At 32.5% G+C, this 20,453-nt stretch overlaps 1 protein-coding gene across 5 annotated transcripts in view; it reads left to right on the forward strand.

Annotated features, from left to right (window-relative positions):
* FNBP1L (formin binding protein 1 like) overlaps positions 1–20,453 on the forward strand; it is a 99,450-nt gene that overhangs the window by 73,375 nt on the left and 5,622 nt on the right. For 2 of the 5 annotated variants that reach the window (XM_019752671.2, XM_019752679.2), the window contains exons 7-14: positions 2,270–2,398; positions 4,105–4,251; positions 5,347–5,550; positions 6,955–7,113; positions 12,039–12,053; positions 14,646–14,755; positions 18,406–18,538; positions 18,917–19,011. In XM_019752671.2, the coding sequence (XP_019608230.1) occupies positions 2,270–2,398; positions 4,105–4,251; positions 5,347–5,550; positions 6,955–7,113; positions 12,039–12,053; positions 14,646–14,755; positions 18,406–18,538; positions 18,917–19,011 (992 nt within the window). The remainder of the gene's footprint in view (positions 1–2,269; positions 2,399–4,104; positions 4,252–5,346; positions 5,551–6,954; positions 7,114–12,038; positions 12,054–14,645; positions 14,756–18,405; positions 18,539–18,916; positions 19,012–20,453) is intronic. The other 3 variants (XM_019752695.2, XM_019752687.2, XM_074335149.1) reach the window with 2 other exon arrangements.

Genomic DNA, 20,453 nt, shown 5'->3' on the forward strand with positions numbered 1-20,453 from the left:
CTGCGTTCGATTACCTCTCTTGTTTTGAATACTAAGTTTATGTTAATTATAGCCTAAATATATATCGACTTTTTTGGCAATTACATTGTTTGGATTAACTCCCCGTGAGTGTATGGTTAAATGAAATCCCCATGTCTTTTTGTATGTTGTGTGGTATGAGAATGTATGTCTCAGACAAAATTTGTACTGTTGGTATTTTAAATGCATATGTATACTGGTATCAATTACTAGATTTAATCTTGCTGTTAAGATTTTTGGATGCTGATTTTGGACATCTACTATATTTCCTTCCTAGTATCATGTCATTCATAATATGTTATCATTTCTTGATAAAAATATGGACCACAACAGTTGCAAACAGCGCTATTTTGTACATGGGAGACTCCTCACTGGTTGACATTGACTCCTTAAGAACGCCTTGACTTATTACTAAACATTGGTTGAAGACATCGTTTATGTACTATGCATTGTTTATGTAGTAGGCAATTTAAGGAAACTCTTTAGCTGGACTCTCATTTAACTTATTTTTTCATTTTGTCTACAGAGATATCTTTAGAGGCTAGTCAGCCATCTTGAAATCTAGATATAACATGTCTACTAGTTAGTTTGACCTAAGTCGTTCAGAGTTTTAATGTTTACAGCTTCATTTCTTATTCTCGATTTTTTTGCAACCCCTTTGATTATCAGAGAATTAGGAAAACTTTGAGGATTTGCTTTAGGAACTGGAGAGTAGAAGAATTCTATTGTAAGTGGCCAGGAAGGGAAGGGAACATAGTTTTAAGCAACTACTGATAAAAGCTTTAAAAAAAAAAAAGTGAAGAGGTAGCAGGTCAATTACTGCTCCTCTTAAAGCAGAAGAAAGCAATTGCACAACAATGTGAATATATATATTCACTGAGCTATACACTTAAAAATGATTAACGTGATAAATTTTATGTTGCATATATTGTATATTTTACCACAATTAAAATTTAAAAAAATTTTTCAATGCAGTATTTACAAAAAGAAAGGAAAGGAAGTAAATGTGAAGCCCAGAACATGCCAGGGGAGGCTTCAGTTATTTTAGTTTCTAGATTTATACTCCTACATACCCTGCTGGAACCTTTGCCCCAGGCATTGGGAGTCATAGCCAGTGACTTGGAACAGGAGGAGTTCCCCCTGACAGAACATTGTGGATAGGGAATCATTTGGAATCTTCTATTCCATCATAGTTTATGGGAGGAGGGAGAAAAGGGAAAAGGAGTGAATGAATGTGTACTTCAGGTCCCAGGTTGGAACTTCAAATGTGTTTTTCTGGAGAAGTACTTTGGGCCATGGTGTTTAGTTTCCATAGAGATTATTTATTGTAAGCTTCAAGTACACTATGGATTAAATGGATATTTGTGGGCTTATCTGAGATCTCTGCTACCACGTATTTCCATAGGTCAGTATGTTCCTGAGTTCAGAAGAACTAATTTGTGCACCTGTTGTTAGAAGGTCAAGGACTACGTTTGTAGAAATTAGAATAATGAAATATATTCACAATGTGCTTTACAATTTTCAGAGCGCTGTCATATAATATGATTTATTATTTGGAACACCTGTAAAATTGAGTTAATTCTTACTTTGTTTTTTTCCTATTGCTTTAGAACAATTGAGAAACTTGTTTAGATTCCCATCCAGTAAATCAAGAATTAACGATTTGTGTTAAGTTTGTATTCTAACATTCTCACTAATGTTGACATTAATATGACTCATTTGAAAAGCATTTCTACAAGAGCTTGAGATGAACAGAACTATATTCTAAATAAGCATTCCTTAAAGTACCTGTGGTTTTGTATAGAGATGAAAATGATTGTTGGATATTACCTTACCCCCAAATCACATTTTTATCCTAATTTGGTTTTACTGTGGTTCTAAGTTGAATATAAGTGTGTCATGTTTAAAGAAATGTTTTACTACTAACTTTTTGTGTGTTTAAAATATTCCTGATGCTGTTTTTCTCTTCTGATTAAAAGCTTACTGTTTCAAGCCATAATGTTTTCATTTATTTAATTTTAAAAAATCTGGATTTGGTAAGGAGAAACTTTATTTGAATGGATTTTTGCAGTAAAAGAAAGGGGATAATGCAGTAGGGAGACTGCTCTGGCCGTAAGATCTGCAGACATAACCTTTAATTTTAAATGATCAGTAGTTAGAAAAAGTCTAGTGTTAGTATAACTTTTAGAAGAGTGAATTAGCTATGATTTTGTTGTTGTTGTTGGTAATGATTTGGACCAATATCCTCTAGGCTAAACAGCAATTGAATCTGCGTACACATATGGCTGATGAAAATAAAAATGAATATGCTGCACAATTACAAAACTTTAATGGAGAACAGCACAAGCATTTCTACGTGGTGATTCCTCAGATTTACAAGGTAAAATTTAAATATATGAAATGAATCTAGTTTTAGAGTTGGAAGAGCTACTCTTTAAATGTAAGACTTAAATTTGAGGCATCAGAGTGTTTCTAGATTCACTAGTCATGAATGGTGATAAGAAATTTCTTTGATTATGGACTTGAAAACTAAATTTTTCCTAACTTTGAAATCACAGGTTTTCCTACAGATTTATTATTAGTGTAATAAAAAAATGACATTATAAATTTTAATGCTGTGTCAGTAAGTATTATGACATGGGGGGAGTTCATTGAAATTATATATTGCAATCTGCTCCCCTAGAATTGGGATGTAACGTTTTGACACTATACCAGAATCATTGACGTTAGTCCAGGTGGCAGAAATCAATCTTACAAAATGTATTTTCTAGCCCGGTTTTTGCCTATTTGTCTTCCTAGCTGCCAGATCATAAATGTAATTCAGGCCATGAACTTGCTAAAATCCCATCATCATCACTTGATAGCAATTGCCAAACAACCTTAGTTAAACACCACAGAATTTCCATGAAGGTTAATTATGTTACTGCCTATTCTAGAAAGAGGAGGAATTAGAGAAGAGATTTAGTGAAACAGTATTGAAAGAAATGTAGTATCTGACGAGCAGAGCGTATGTGGAACGAGTGTCAGCCGGAATATACTTTTTTTCTTTGTAAGGCATGTTAGAAATACAAAGGAATCATGGAAGTGGTGGACGAGAGTGGGAATCAGATTCTGGTCATTTAATTCAGGCTGTCTAGACTGCTGCTCCTCACCCTATGGTGCTTTTCTAGGCTTACTAGCTGAACCTTTATATTCTTGGGAGACCTTAATTTGGAGATCAGCTACTTTTTATGCTCTGGGACTTGCTCCTTTTGTTTGGACCTTGCTATGGTCTTGCCATTTTGTGATGCTGGGAACAGTTGTTTTATGAAATTGCAAGTCTCAAATTCCCAGGCTTTGGAAAGTAAAGAGGAAAGAGTGGTATGAACACTATTGGAGTTTGGGCGTTTGAGCCGTGTAGCTGCTTCCTTGGAGAAACAAAGGTCAATGTGGGCAAACAGAAAGTGTCATAAAAGAAAGTGTCCCAGCATAATTCTTAGTGGCATGTGCCAATAAATTTTTGAATTATGGGGATTCCATACATGTACCATTTTGACCTTGTGGCCTTCTGTTTTTCCTCTTGTGCCCCTAACCCTCAGAGTGACAACACTCTGAACTGTAAACGGTGATAGGTCTGGGTACCTGTCAGTATGCAATCAACTGTGGATCCTTGGTCCAGCCAGAGCTTACCAAAGTATTCTGAACTAGTTTAAGGGCTTAGAAGTTGCAGACTTGTATATGTTATAGGCTAATTGCTTGAAAAGGAAAAATAGCATCAAAATTCTGTCTTCAAATGAAACTTTTCCTGGAAGTATTAACAGCAACTACTGCTCTGGCTGAAGAATGGAAAGGTGGAGTGGTATGAGGCAGGGGGTGGGTAGCTTGTAGGGGATCCCTTCAGAAGGTTTGAAAATCAGTGTTACCTGATGTTTTTCTTTTGCTGTGTAACAGGCCTCAAGTTTTAAGTATTATAAGTCTACAGCCTTTGTTAAAAGTTATTAACAACAATGTAACTATTAGTGTAGAACTTTAATTTTTTTGAAGGGGGTTGTTTCAGAATGGATAGAAAAATTAGTTTTCCTTTTTTTTTAAATTCCTAATTATTAGCAACTACAAGAAATGGATGAACGAAGGACTGTTAAACTCAGTGAGTGTTACAGAGGATTTGCAGACTCAGAACGCAAAGTTATTCCTATCATTTCAAAGTGTTTGGAAGGAATGATTCTTGCAGCAAAATCAGTTGACGAAAGAAGAGTAAGTGCTACTTAATTATATTTGAATAAATGTATTTGGTTTAGGTATGCAGTTCAGTGAAATTAATTGGAAAAGGGGTAAAGTAATTGTTTAGAATTGTATTCTGTAGAAGAAAATCTCGCAATAGATTGGACTCCTTTGGGCTCTGAGGAGCGTTCTATATACTAAAATTCTAGTTGTTGAAAAGAAAAGAGTTCTAAACTTTCCTTCCACTAATTTTTCAATTCTACTCCAAGAGTACAATTAACCTGTGACCTGTATGTTACAAACTATTATACTGTTGTCTAGTTGGAGTTTAGAGAAAGAAATGTTAAGAGAACCAGTGTTTGGGGAGTGCCAAATATATACTACAAATATATACCACGGCAAGTTGGTATTATATTAGTGAGGATTTTTCCTGTAACAAATAGAATTCTGCCTTAAATTTTAAAAAGAAAAGAGGATTATGGGTATAATACTTATGTGAGTTTTAAAGTTTCAGGTAAATGTACTGAACTTTATATTTTCAGAGTTGCTTTTTGCACTCAGTATTTTTTGTGACATCTTTCTCTGTTACTGTTAACATTCCCAAGTTTGTATTTAATATATTTTGTTTATTCTTTTCCCGTTGGATGAATGAAAGACTTTCTACTTGGATTTTAACTCTCGTTTACAATTAGACGCCCTTTCATTTGTTCCAAAGGTCAACTTCTTTGTAGGCATCCTGTAAAGCAAAAGGCCTTTTTCCTTTGAAACTTCTTAGAATTTCTACTTGAGAAAAACCTCTTCTATGTTCCTTTTGTCAGTTAGACCTTTCTTATCAGCTATCTTGTCCTCAGATGGATGTCAGTGGGTTAAAGATATGGAGTGAAAACATTCGTGAATATTAGAAATTAATAAAGTGACAATTTGTAAATTAGTGTTTTTTATTCGAATTAAAATAGGGTTTTTACAGATTCACAGGAAGAAATTACTCACTTTAATCCTCAAATGGTTACTGTAGAATTATTTTTAAAATTTTTATTTGTTTTCTTGCACTGATTAAAGTTTTGAAAGTTAATGTGGTATTATGAGCAAATGGAATGGTTTTACTGAAAACGTGTTTCTCATGTATAGGACTCTCAAATGGTAGTAGACTCCTTCAAGTCTGGCTTTGAGCCTCCTGGAGACTGTCCGTTTGAAGATTACAGTCAGCATATTTATAGAACCATTTCTGATGGGACTATCAGTGCATCCAAACAGGAAAGTGGGAAGATGGATGCCAAAACCACAGTAGGAAAGGCCAAGGGCAAGTTGTGGCTCTTTGGAAAGAAGCCAAAGGTAAAAGTCATAAAATTCCTCTATGCTAATAATTTTGTTTTAGTGTGTCATTTAATTCAATGTAGGTATTGAATGGATAATGGTTTACTATTAGAGAATAATTTGATTTGAATGATTCAATGAACTTTTCACTTATTAGAAACATAGTTTTAAACCTTTAATAGTAAAAATTACTTCTGGATTTAATATTTGACCACAACTTAGTGAATAAAATATGTTAATATCGCTAAAATTATATGCTTTTGAAATTTCATTTGTATATAGGTAGTTTCAATCAGAATTTCTAAGGAAACATTATGATCTAACTATAGGACTACTAAAATTGCAGTTCTCAGTTGGAATGGGCGATTGAGCACAACAATAGTAAATACCAAATTAGGTCTTACAGCTCATACTAATAAAGTTATTTTTATTATCTATGTGAATATTTAATGGGAAGGCCTCAATGTTTGTGGTTATTTCAAGTTTAAAAAATCTTTATTTTACTAAGAATTTCACTCTTAACTTCTTGTTGGAACCCGACAAGATGTTCTTGATGTGCTGTTTATTTTGGATAGATAAATCTAGCTCAGCAGATGAGCAAATGGAATAGATGAGTGCTTAATGTTTCTTATCAATTTAGTGTTTATAATAATATATCAGTAGGAAAATAGATACATACTTTTAATCTGATGTGCAGAATTTATTAAAGCATACATGATTATTTTAATTCATTTTTCTGATCTTGACATGAATGTAGATAGAATTTAACTCAAATTATAATATACCTATAAATATATTTAAAAGCACAATTATAGTTATCTCAAGCTTCATTCGTGCTTTTTATAAGTCCAGTGGAGAAGTTGAGAAGTGAGACTTTTTAAGTCAGATCAGAGAAGCTAGGAGAGCTTAGAAAAACAAGGAATACTGAAATTGGGGAGGAAAAAAAAGAAGTGCAGTAAGGATGAACTAGAAACAGAGAGGAAAGCCACAAATGTAATAAATTTTTTTTGCCTATTTGTGATAAAAAATCAGTTACAGTTTTAATACTTTATTTTAATAGATATTGCCTATTTAGATAACTTTAACCGTAGCTGCTGCCTTTATCTCTGACGGGTACAGGTTAAGTATAACTAGGTGATGTGAATATTCTAGAAATCAGAAGGTCATATTGCTCTCTGACATTATAATTTGTGTACTCTATATTTCTAATCTGTCAGTTTGTAGAAATGATACATTTTTAAAAGTAAATTTGACTTTTTGAAATGACAGTTTTGGCAAAACTGTGTTAATTTATAATATTTTTATAGAAAACTTTATTTGAGATATATTTTGTGAAAAGTATGTTGCCAAAAATAGAATTTTCATTTAGGAAAAACCTATGCACATTTGGCTTATTGATTCCTTTCTTTATTTCCATATTAGCCACAGTCCCCACCCTTAACCCCTACTAGTTTATTCACATCCAGTTCTCCTAATGGGTCCCAGTTTCTCACATTCTCCATTGAGCCCGTGCATTATTGTATGAATGAAATAAAAACAGGGAAGCCCAGAATTCCTTCTTTCAGAAGCCTCAAAAGAGGGGTAAGTTTAATAATGGGTTAAAATGCATGATGGCCTATTGTGTGTGTAGTGTGGCTTTTAATACTCTCCACCCTCATTATAAGGCTCTCTCCTATAAATATGTAGTTTTAAAAACACCACAGAATGAAGTATAGCTGCCCTCAAGTTAAAAACAACTCCTCTTTATAACATTTGAAATGCTCAACCATAAAAGAATGGTATTATAAAGAGGGTGCTGGGTACAATCATACTAGCTATTTTATTTTCTTGTTTATGTGAAATCATATGTCCACCATTGTCTTGTAATGTATCTACATTTTTAAGACTTTCAGTAATTTGTCACTGGAGTTACTCATGTAATAATTTGTCACGTATGATGACTTATGCCAATTTATAAAGTATTATTTTGCTGACAAAAAAATCAAGTTCAATTTTAATTGCCCTTCTTTTAGAAGCATAAAACATAATTTCCAATAGTTAAATTAAAAATTAAAGACAAGCATGTTAAATATCAAGATTGTAGATCAAATTAAGATAATATATTAGAAGGTAGTTTGTAAATTGTAAAACCTATTAAAATACTAGGTATTATTGAGTATTGTTAAATGGCATTGGTTTTCTTGAGCTAAAAAAAAGGTATTTTTTTTCTTTTTTTAAATGCCAGCCTTTAGCATTTACTAAAGATGCTCTGCAAATGAATAAAATCTAGAATAGTAAAAAACAAATATTAAACTGTTTCTTAGCAACAAATGTTATACTACTGATAAACAAATTGGTGTTATTCCATTATGTTAGCGAGGCTAATTTTTCTTATTTATGTGTGATTTTAAGGGTGTGTTTGTAATAGTCATAGCTCATAATTTAGATACATATATGAGATTTGTTTGGACATATGAAAGCCATCAGTGTGATAAGCCACGGATGAGAGCTCTGAGTCTGTGTCACATGAAGTCTAAGCATTAACAGTAATATACTATAGTTGGGTTCCCTCTTGCTCATGCTCTCTCTCTCCCCTCCCTTCTCTCTCTTCTCCCCTTCCTCTCTACCTTTTTTCATTTCTCTTTCATTTTTCTTTTCTTCTCTTTCAATCAAGCCTGTCTATCTGTTTTCTTATTTTTTGTAGCCCTTCCTATCTTCAAATTGCTTTAGTTGAGTTTCTCTTCTGGCTACATGTAGAACAAGATATACCAATTTAGGGTAAGACTACATTATTATCTACATTCCCATTAAAACAATATGACACACTTAGCTGATGTCAGTAATGCAGCAGAAATGTCTTAGTGTATTATGTCCCTTTTTGGACTTCCCTTTTTCCTATAATGACATGAATTTCTCTGCATCTACTTTACCTAATTCTGTATGTGGATGATATCATAGATAATTAACGACATTTTGAAAAGTCCCTGTGAATGAGTGTGCATTATACCTACAGGCAATAGAAATCACAAATATGATTTTGAGTTTAAGGGTAGAATTAATTCCTTCTTTCTTCTGTGTGATTGAGTCGCAATCATACATTAAATATTATGTTACATAAATCATGAGAAATTTCTATTTAGTAGCCATATTTTTCATTTTTGTAGCCATTTATGTATCCTACACATTGAGTCTACCAGGCCCAGTTACCGTACTCTACACAGTTTAGTCATAGAGATATGAAGTAAATATAATTCTATGAAAAAAAAGATTTTAAGCAGTTAAAACTGTGAGCCCTGGAGAGAAAAATTTAATGTGTGACATAGTCTTATTGAAAAAGATTTATAGGTAGAATTTTATTATTGTAGGACTTAAAAGTATCTGCTTGGTCATTATTTGTCTTAGTTCCACTTATTGCTTTAATTTTAGATATTAGTACATTGTTTCTTAGAGGGCCTGTTTCCAGAAAGCCCATGTCTTCCCTTTTTAAATCAGTTACTATGCCAAAGATAGAAGCAGTATGCAAGATAGAAAATATAGCAGACAAACCAACTAGGGGGTTGGGGATAGAGCAGGAAGGCAAGTTTATCACAACTTTAGTATTGAGAAATTTCTGTTTTGATTGGTATATGGTAGTTTACTAGATACATTTCAAAAATAACCCACAGAGATGTTTTCCTTCCACTTAAGACTTCTCAAAATAGGAAAATCCAAAAAGAAGATAAGCTTTAAGAAGCTTTAAGAAGCCAGGTTATGTGTTTTTACATGGATTTACATGTAAATCCATTAAGCTTATGAAGTAAGTCTTTTCTTTTTCTCCCTAGTTTATTGAGAAATAATTGACATACATCATTATATAAGTTTAAGGTTGCAGTATGATGGTTTGATTTATATATATTGTGAAATTACTGCCATAATAGGTTTAATTAACATCCATCTTCTCATATAGATACAATAAAAAGAAAAGGGAAAAAGTCTGCTTGTGATAAGAACTCTTAGGATCTACTCTTTTAACATCTTCCCTTTATATCATACAAGAGAGAACTCCCTATTTATACGAAATCACTTCTAGGCACTTTTCATATTTCCACTAAAATAGCCAAGTAAATTTTCTTTAAAAAATTTAATTCCCAAGTGTTTATGTAAAAACAGTATTTTTATAGTCATTTTTTCCAGTTTTATTGAGAAATAATTGATATACATCACCGTATAAGTTTAAGGTATGCCGCCATGATGGTTCGATCTACATATATTGTGAAATGATTAGTCTTAACTTTTCTTAAAGCTGACGAAGTATGCCATTCAAATTAGAAACTTCTTTTGAGCTATATTTGTTACATCATTTTCCCTAAATACTTGCTTTTTGACTTTTCTAAAAATTTATATATATTTTTTTTTATTTTTGATGTCTAGTTCCCAGTATCTTTAAGGACATGAGAAATGTTATATTGGACCAGTGTTTTTGAATTTGACTGTGGTACTAATAATAGTCCTTTTCTGAGGGGTGAAGGTCTATGATTTCCTTGTGTGGCATCCAAATCTAATTGTTAATAGATATTTGGTGCACACCCAAACTTAACTACTTAAATAGAAATGAATAATTTTTACTCTATAATGACTTCATTTGAGTTTACTGGGTACTCTTTTTTCTTTTCTTTTTTTTTAAGAACTAGATTTATCTACAAATAACAAGTCCATGTTTTCTGTCTAAATTATTTCAGAATCTTATAGATTTCTAGAGTCATTTTTGTAAGCTTTTATCTAACTGATTTCCCTTTTTAGCTCCCTTGTGTGTTTATTAAAGATATGTGCAATATATGGTAATTGCATATGAGAGTAAGGTATTTCTGTATTGAATATGAATTGCTTTAAAAAACAAAACAAAATATATTTCTAATATTTTTTAGAAAGAACTTGAGTTTTTTGTATCCCCAAATCTAATGGTAATGAACTGTAAATTTATTTTCTAATAGATAGTAAAATCTGATTAGCTAAAAACCGAAACATCTGATATTTCAGTTGCAATTAATATTGTCTCTAAAACTTTAACATAGAAACTGGAAAAATAATTTACATCACTTAGAAATTTAGCTGGTGAAAATTGTGAAAGATAAATCAAATTCAAGTACCTTAGGAAGTTTGCTTCTTGTCCTATTTATAATTTTGTTTTAATAATTTTTAAAGAAGACCGTGAATATCTTTTCAAAATTTAAACCTTTTTTCTCCCCACCAGGATTTTGTCACAGCAGAATAAGTTGTGCTTTTTGTTCCCTGAAACTACTGACAGTCTAAAGAATGTTAAGCTTAATTTGGAAAGATGATAGCATATGTCATCTTTTTTTAAATCATGATGATCATTTATATATATGGCCAATTCATCAGAGATAAGGGGTAGATATTTTTGTCAGCTATTTATGAAAATTCATATTTTTATGTGAAGTTCTACCTGACACCCCCCCCAAACTTCTTTAAAACATTATGATTTAGAAAACGGGAAAAAAACTTTCAGAGGATGCTAACCAAATGGCAGTGACTATGAAAATTAACTTTGTAAAGCTCTCGTGTGTCTTCTAGGTCACAAAGAATATGCGTGTGTGCATGTGTGTGTGCGTCTCACATGTGTGCAGTTGGGATGCGAGATATGCAATGCCAGTTGCAGAACCCTGCTAACCCACGGAATGTGGGTTGTACATACATATGCGATATATGTAACTTTGAGACTACTGTGGCTATGTTATTTCATATTTTTGGAAAGAATTTTAACCAATTTTCTAAAAATTACAGTTATATTTTTAGTGTCTCTTTTTGAGCATATGGATTTCAGAATAAAAGGTGAATAATAGAAGCTATATCTTCAAAGCGAAATTCAACCCATATACTTGTGTCTATTAGGAAATACGTATGGAAACTTGAATCTGGTTGACTCATTTGTTATTTTGATTATGTGTTCTGTACATTTAAAAAAACAGACCTTAAAAATAAAGTGAAAATGTTACCCTCACCTGCCCATGATATATTTAAATTAAAAAAATATTTTGAACTATAAAAATTCAGAATGTAGTGTTTCGTTTAATGCATTGGGAAGAGCATTCCATTTTTAACTACTTCACATAAGTTTCTTTAAAATGGTTAATATTAGGTATTTTATATTCAGCTCTTCATATAATTAGTATTGTGAGAATGAGCTATGTAAGTGAAATCCATATATGTAAAAATTCTCCTTTAAAGAAGAAAATACATGATTACTGATGAATGGTTACGATTTATTTTTGAGTTTTAGTTGCACTTAGAAAATATCTGCCCATTATCATCAGTGTATTTTTTCTTTTCTTTTTTTTGCAGTAATTTACTTTCCAAAAAAATGCTTAAAATTGTTTTTCTGGCATAATTGTTTGGGTTGTGAAGTGTACATGATTTACTTTAATATTGTAAAATATATATATATATATGTATAGGTTATTGCATCTTCTAAATTATGGTTTCATGTGAATAATTTACCATTTCTTTCTGTTTTCCATTGAACTATTCAGTGGTCGGTGAAGATGGTAAGCCCTATGTGCTGATCTATATACTGTGCCAACATTAAGTAATCGCAAAACATTGTTTAAGTCAAAACAAGTGGGAAGATACATCCCCACATTTTCACCTTGTACATGTCTTTTCTTTTTATAATTTAATCCATAGTCCAGCATATGCCACTTGATGTCATAAAAATGCAAAAATAATGTGGTTAATCCATTAAGTTCTTAGATGTTATTGAGTGTAGTCCTTGTCATGTTACAGAGAATAAAATTATAGTTAAACATTATTTTGAAAGTTACATAGTAGAACAAAGTTTCTGTTTTTATAGAAGGAAAGTTGAACAAAAATTATTTTTCTTAACACCCTTTAAAAAGGTCATATAAATTTGATTTGCAGTTTATCACAAGAATCATTGCATTTTCCAAAAAGTAAGAATGAAAAATTTCCTACTAATTTCATTATAGAGTCAGCACTTTCTTCTTCTGTACTATTGAATGGGAATAAAAGCACAAATAACATATATATATTGTGTGTGTGTGTGTGTGTGTGTTTGTGTGTGTGTGTGTGTGTGTGTGTTGGGGAGGGTAGAGAGAGAGAGAGAGAGAGAGAGAAAATGTTCCTTTATACATTTATTTCAGACGAATTAATGGAAGTGCATTGTGAAGACCTAACCCAGAAATTATTGGGTGCTTACATAGTTTCTCATGTTTAGAAACAAACCACTGTTTTTCAGACTTTTGTCATTTGGCCTTTTATGAATTCTTTTGTAGTAGGAGAGGTTGTTAAATGTATCAGAGGATCAGAGGTGCTCTTTACATCCATAGAAAATACAGTGGGTTTACTTCTCATGTACTATTAAAAAAATAGGTTATAATATCAGAATGGGATATTAGACATGCAAGTGCCTCGGTGTCTACTGTTAATAAATTTGAGAACAAGGTTTTGTTAGGGTTAAGTGAGAATATGGTGGATTTATTTACAGGTAGTTTTGAGTTTATTATTATACTACCAAGTAAACCAGATTGGGATATATTTCACTTCATTAAATAGTTTTTCAAACTTTTAAGAAATATTAAAAAATATAAATTAGAAAGTTTTATCTTTGGCACATATGTATTAATTTTTAAAACCTGTACCAGAAATTAGATTAAAACTGACCACGTATATTGATAATTGACCAGTAAATTTAAAGGTACCTTGGATAGGAAAATTTGCCATTCATTCATTTAGGTCAAATTTGGTTGATTGACAGTCTTATGTCTGGTGACAGGTAGATTAAAAATCAAAAGCCACTTATACACGATGTCCTTCTTTTAAGCAGCATGTTGAATGTCCATAATGTGCAGGCCACTTGGGAAAAATTCTAGAGATTCTGTTATTCATTAAATATTACATTTGATCATGGCTCATTCTAAAAGTGAGTTTTCTCTTTTTTAAAAGTAAGGGAAGCATTCTTACAGATGGTGAAAAAAGCTCTTTAGCATATGTTATAGACGTAAGTGGCTCAAAGAACAAGGATGCATTTCAGCAACACTAAAAATTGAACTTGTGTATTCTTAAAAATCACCATTTTAAAAAGAAAAAAGAACAATGAGATAGGTGTCATCAGTTTTTGGAATATATAAAAACTATGTAAATACAGGTTTATAGGAAGTGGAACCAATAGTTGCTAATATTGACTTTGTTGTGTAATCAAGATAACTTAAGTAGCAGTGACATGGGTAACATTTAAGAGAAGAAAGGCATCATTTGAATCAGAAATTTACATCTAAATACTAGCACTTCTAAAAAAATGATATAGTTTCTGGAATATCAAAGCATTAAAAAATTTTCAAACATCACGCATACTTCCTAAAGAAGAATTATATCTCTCTTTGAATTAGGAACATTCTTTCAGGAACAACTGAAGTATGTTACTTGGATATACAAAAGAATAATTGAAAGTAGAGTCCTTACTGGAATTTAATTTCTACTTAAATTTCACTCAGTGGATTAGTCTATCTTTTGTCTTAATGATCACGTATGTTTTGGTTCTAAAGAATAGAATGGTTTAATAAATGTAATCATTCAAAGACTATATGTAACGTTAACATTTATTTCATTAATTAGATTGTCTTTATGAGGTAAGTTGCTTACTTAATTATAAAAACTTCATATTTTCAGTCTGAACATTTGTAATATTCTATCATGGCATTGGGTTTGATTTGGGAGTGTGGTAATATGTTATATATAAAACAATAATTTGTATAGATGAGAAATGTTATGTGTTTCCATTTTTTTGTTGTTGCTGTAAGGAGATTCATATGTATTTATTTTAACTCTCCCAAGACCTGGAAATAATGTAATATTGGTCATTACCAATTATCTGTATCTGGTGATATTTTTGCCATTCTACTTCATGATTTTATAAACTGACTGGAATTTTGAACCCTTTCGTTAATACAATTGTCTTAACACACACATATCTGTGGATTTCTTTTTCTTAAAGGGGGTTGTTTGGGGCTAATTTGAAATTAAACTTAAAATTGACATATGTTCTTATTTTATAGCGGGTATATTTAAGAAATAACATTTCCTAAAAATATATTTTATAGTGATTTAGATTCTCTTTTCAGGGCCCAGCACTAGAAGATTTCAGTCATCTGCCACCAGAACAGAGGCGTAAAAAACTACAGCAGCGCATCGATGAACTTAACAGAGAACTACAAAAAGAATCAGACCAAAAGTATTTTTCTACCATTTTCTACCTCTCTACCATCATTATTCCTTTCAGGGTCTAGTTTGAATGATGTGTTTAAATGTGACGTATAAAAAGTTTAAAAACCATACATCCTAATTAAAGTATCTTTTGAGGGGAAAATATACTTCTAAACTTTGGAAAATTTTATGGTTGCCATCACAAGTTAAAAATGACATGTTAGGAAGTTTCTTAGGTTGCAGATTTCTTATTGGATGCTAATAGTATATATTTATGCCTCCCATAAATTTACAAAATTGTTTGATGACTCATTATCAAGAGTAGTTTCACCAACACTAACCATCTCTTGTACATGGATAAATTGTCATTTTGCTTTGGTTTACAAATTGAGTTCAGTAGAAACCTGAAGCTATAATTATTTCGTTTGCAGCAAAATATGTTGGGGAACAGTGTTTGATTACATACTGCCACAGATTCATTCATTCAGAGCTTTAATTTTTTTTTACAAAAGGTTTCCTTTAGTTCAGTTTTGTTTTAATGAACAGAGTTATGATGGCTCAACAGGTCATTTCAATGGATTGGTAACTTACTATCTGCTTTTACACTGCAGATAAAATTGGAGCTTAAACTAACTAGAGTGGTTAAAGTTTTGATGTTAAAAATTGTGTATCAGGTATGATCGGGTTCTTAACCATAAATGAAATAAGGCATTACTGTCAATCCGCATTACTAGTGACGGTTACGCTCTACAGAGTCACTGTGAACACTGAGTTAGCGAATACCGAAACAGAAAATACAGGGTTAGGCTCCAGTTAGCCTCTGGTCACAGCATTTTTATTAACTGATCTATACATAATCTTGTATTATGTGTGCTCCTGTTTAAAAACACGTTATTTAATATATATTGTTGATTCATTAACTGAACTCAGGGCCGGCAGCACAATAGCTTCTATAACGTATGTATTTTCTCCGTAAGGTACCTCACAGCTTTCTTGCACTTCAGAACAGTAGGTAGCACTTTAGCACTACACTTAGGGGCCATTTTAAACAGAAAAATCAACAAAGAGCATAAAAATGCAAAAAAAAGGGACACTAAATAGACCACCAAAAGGACATTTGTTCAGGGTATCAGAGTAGAAACAAGAAATTACAGCATCTCTTTGTTTGACCTTAGCTGAGAATGTGCATTCATGCATCAGACGACTCAAAATTTTCACCACTCTGTATGTCTAATGACTATGATAGTGCCACGAGTGTTCTTTTGGAATTACAAATAAATTTTAGCAAATAGGCAGTTCACAGAAATCTGCAAATAATGAAAATCAATTGTATTAGTATAAAAATTTTTATTGAGGTATAGTTGACAACATCGTACTAGTTTCAGGTACACGACAAAATGTTTTGATGTTTGTATATATTGCAAAATGATCGCCACAGTAAGTCTATTTAATATCCATCATCATGCATAGTTACAAAAGAAATTTTATTCTTGTGATGAGGATCTACTCTCAGCAACTTTCAAATATATTATATAGTATTATTAAAACTATACTCACCATGCTGTAGATTACATCCCCATGAAATAATTTTTAAATGTTAAAATATTTCCTACTAGAGCAACATGTCAATGGTCTCTGGAAAAATTATAACGTATAATATAATATTTAAGGCTTACCATATATAATAGACTGCCAGGCTCAAGCCATTCAGTTTCTGTACAAATTGGATTATGATAACTGCTCATAGAGATATAAATAAAGTTATGGGGGAACCTAGCGGAAACAAATAATGAATTCTTACTGGGATAATTAAGGAAAACCTCACTGGGGAGTTGTTTGGGGAAGAGGAAGGGCGGTGGTGTAGGAAGCTAATATTTATTGAGGGGTTATTATGTATGCGGAAGTGAGCTAGGCATTCTACATGGAGTATGCCATTGAATTCCTCAAAATAGCTCTATGAGGTGGTTGTTCCTGTTATATAGATGGAGAAACCGAGTATCAAATAAATCCATAATGTGTCTAAGATTAGGTAGCTAGTGAATGTCTGAGTTGGCATCCAAACACTAGCTGGTTTGTTTTCAAAACGTTGGAATTAGACCTTGATGGGAGAGTAGGGTTTTGTCGGTTAGACAAGAAATTAGTAAGGGGGAAGAGTGTGGACATTCAAGGAAGAGGGGACAACAAGAGTAAAGGTACAGAAATGTGACTGTTCTTGCATGGCCTGGAATTGGCTCTAGGCCAGGGAGACTTGATTAGAAATTGTGTGGACTATAAAAGCAGAAAATGACAATGAAAAGGTACAGGATGAATTATGAAAAGTCTTGAATGCTTTTTTTGTGGAATTCTGTAGGTATTGGAGAGTCACCAAAAGTTCTTGAGAGGTGGTGATATCATCCCCTCTGTATTGTAAGGAAAGGTAATTGAAAACTATATGAAGAATAGATTGTATAGGAAAGACATTGGCAGCAGGGAGAGCAGTTAGAGAAAGGACTTTATAATAATCTAGGTGAGAGATGCCAAGGGCCTACATTAAGACATGTCTTGGGAATGGAAAGAAAGAGTAGATATGAGTCATTTCAAAGGCAAAGTTGGTCAGACTTTTCACCTGATTGGATGTCCAAGTGGAGAAAAATGGGGGCATTAAAAAAAAAAAAGTCTTTCTAGCTCAGGAGTATAGATAAAGATTTAATTGAAATGATAAAAAAAAAGATAAATTTGGGACAAAGATAATGGTTTTGCTTATGTTGATTTTTGAAGTTATGTGAAAAATCCATCTGGAAGTATCTAGTTGGGTTTGGAAATTAGATCTAGATAGAACTCAGAGGACTGGGGATACATATTTGAGAATCATCTGAACACAGGTGATATTAAAACAATGAGAGTCAATTATATCTCAGTGAAACTGAAAAGAACAAAACAAGAAGAGATCATTCTGAAGGAGGAATGTAGGACGAGATGAGAAGAAACCTATGTCATTTTATGTAACACATATTTAAAGGATGAACAGAGGGAGAGAAGGAGCCAGTGAGGGAGATTATGAGACAGTAGAGGTGAGCAGAAGGGAAAAGAAAAGGTATCCTGCAGGACATCAAGAAGGAAACGACTATTAAGGAGTGTTAGTCAGTAATGTCAGATGTTCAAGTCAAGGAGCGCTGGCTGACTGAGGCATAACCTATTACGATGTGATTAGTGATGAAAGGAGATGAGTCGAGGGAGAGGGGCAAGTTAAAGACGGCGTTCTTATTTCTGGCACAGATGAGTGGGAGGACAGTGATGCTGCGAACTAAGAAAAGGTGGAATAATGTGTCTGGGTGGGAATATAATGAGTTTGATGGGGATATGATGACTAGGAATATTGAAGAATATCTTCCAGCCTTTGATTAAACGTATAAATGTATAGGGATATATACATATACGCATAATTTAGGAAGCAAGAAATGAGAAATGAAATCTATTTTGTTTTTGATATTCCAAATGGTTTAAAAGACTGTCTCCATAAATTACAAACTCTGTGTACATTATCAGCTTTATCTTTCTTTAATCAGGTAATATTTGACAGAACTTAAAAAGATAAGACTTCAGATTAGGCTGCATGTGAGTTTTCAAAATCAAATGAAACTCTTATCTGGGAACATATAGAGTGAATATTTAATTCTCTGGCTTCCTTTTTGTTTTCAGAGAAGCACTCAATAAAATGAAAGATGTGTATGAGAAAAATCCACAAATGGGGGATCCAGGGAGTTTGCAGCCTAAATTAGCAGAGACCATGAATAACATTGACCGCCTGCGAATGGAAATCCACAAGAATGAGGTAGATTTGTTATTCAGCAATTGTCGAAGATAAATTCATTTGTATAAACTTCATATGATAGATTGGTTTTTGCTAGAATTCTCTTCCAAATTTTTAAATTTTTAGGGTTCATGTTCTAAAAGTAAGGTATCATTATGGTATATAATATATAATGTTTAGTCCCTCATTGAAGTTCTATATTTAACACTTTATAAAACTAAACATTTAGACTATTTTTTATTAGCCATAAAGTTGATCATAGACTAAATTGGAATAAAGGTTTCCCTTCTTTAAGAATTACATAATCATAAAAACTCAAAGCACATTTTAAATGTAGGATATCTTATGAGGTTTTTAAAAATATTTATTATGTTTAGTTTACTTATTTTTCTCCCTAAGGCTTGGCTCTCTGAAGTTGAAGGCAAAACAGGTGGGAGAGGAGACAGAAGACATAGCAGTGACATAAATCATCTTGTAACACAGGGACGAGAAAGGTCATTTTTTTTGTATTTTATTTGTATTTCTTCTTTTCCCCAAAACTTTTCTCACTTTTTTGTGCTAAACTTCATATAATGTTTTTTCTTCCTCCCTCATTTAACAAGTTTGTCTTTTAATCAGTGTTTTGAACCTAAACAATTTTATGTTTACAATAACTACAGGTGAAGTATGAAATTCCATATTGCTGCTCAGTTTTAGTTTGTCATGCACCCAAAAACAGAGGTGGGAACCTAGAAAAGTCTTGGAGCTACAGTCTGGAGGCAGAGGCTCCTCAGGCCTGGGATGTTCCCTCAAAGTTTTGGTGGAGTTGGGTAGCTAATGCCAAAGAAAAACATAACTGTCAACTTGCTCAAAGTTCTGTGAAGAAAAAAAAAATGTATATGGTTAGTTTGAACCAGAGCTTTCAAAAGGCATTTTGCTAAGTTTCCATGTTTTCAGACCATTTGTGACATTTCCCCCTCTGTCTTTTTCTTTTTTATAATAAAGTCCAACAAATTAGGATTCATCTTAGAGAAGTATTTGAGAGGTCTTGGCTTACTGCTTAATTACAGTATAATTTAAACAAGTTCATTTTTAATGCTCCCTGAGTCTCAGTTTCCTAGAATATAAAATGGAGATAGAAATAACCATTATACAGGGTTATTGGTAATAAAATGAAACAGTAATGCATATAAAGCACACAGTAGTAAAATACCTAGTAATAGTATGTTCTTAACAAATGTTAGTTCCTCCTTCCCCCCTTCTTTCCTCTCCGTTACCACTTTTTGAAAGTGTACATATCTTTAGTATCTCAGAAGATACCCCAAAGTATACTGTTTTTCTGTTACTAGGTAACACCTAGATTAAAATAATCTAATCTCTTTGGTTTGTGTTATTTAAGAACATGACTTCTAAGCATGCAGAAAGTGATGCTAAATCTAGCCATGTAGATTTTCCCATTATTAAAATCTTATTCAGTCATTTGATTCTTTAGCAAAATTAACATTTTTCTGTTTGATTTTTAAAAATTTTTTAGAAAAAAATGCCTTTGAATTACCTACTCTTTTGGATTTTCTCAGTTACTAATTTCCCAGTTAACATAATTAGTCGGAAATTAACTTTGCTAGTAGTCTTTTGGTTTTCAGTGACAATGCATTATTTTCCCCATAGTGGCTTAAACTAAAGAAGGGATTTTATATGTTGGCTTCAGGGAGAGCTTGATCTAGGAGCTCAAATTATATCCTCAGGACTCAGTTTCTCTCTACCTCAGAGTTCTGCCTTCCACCATGTTGGCTTTGTTTTAAAAGGCTTCCTATGGTGATCCCCGGAACTCTTTCCTCTGGCCATACAAGTGTCGTGCTAAGATGGGCCCTCTGGAGCTAGGGCAGAACAGCTCCACCTGAAGTCTGTGAATTGAACATGGGTCTGGGTGGGTCCCCTAAGGAATTTTAGGGTTCTC

This window comes from Rhinolophus sinicus, linkage group LG06, assembly GCF_036562045.2.
Source record: "Rhinolophus sinicus isolate RSC01 linkage group LG06, ASM3656204v1, whole genome shotgun sequence".
NCBI classification, from domain to species: domain Eukaryota; kingdom Metazoa; phylum Chordata; class Mammalia; order Chiroptera; family Rhinolophidae; genus Rhinolophus; species Rhinolophus sinicus.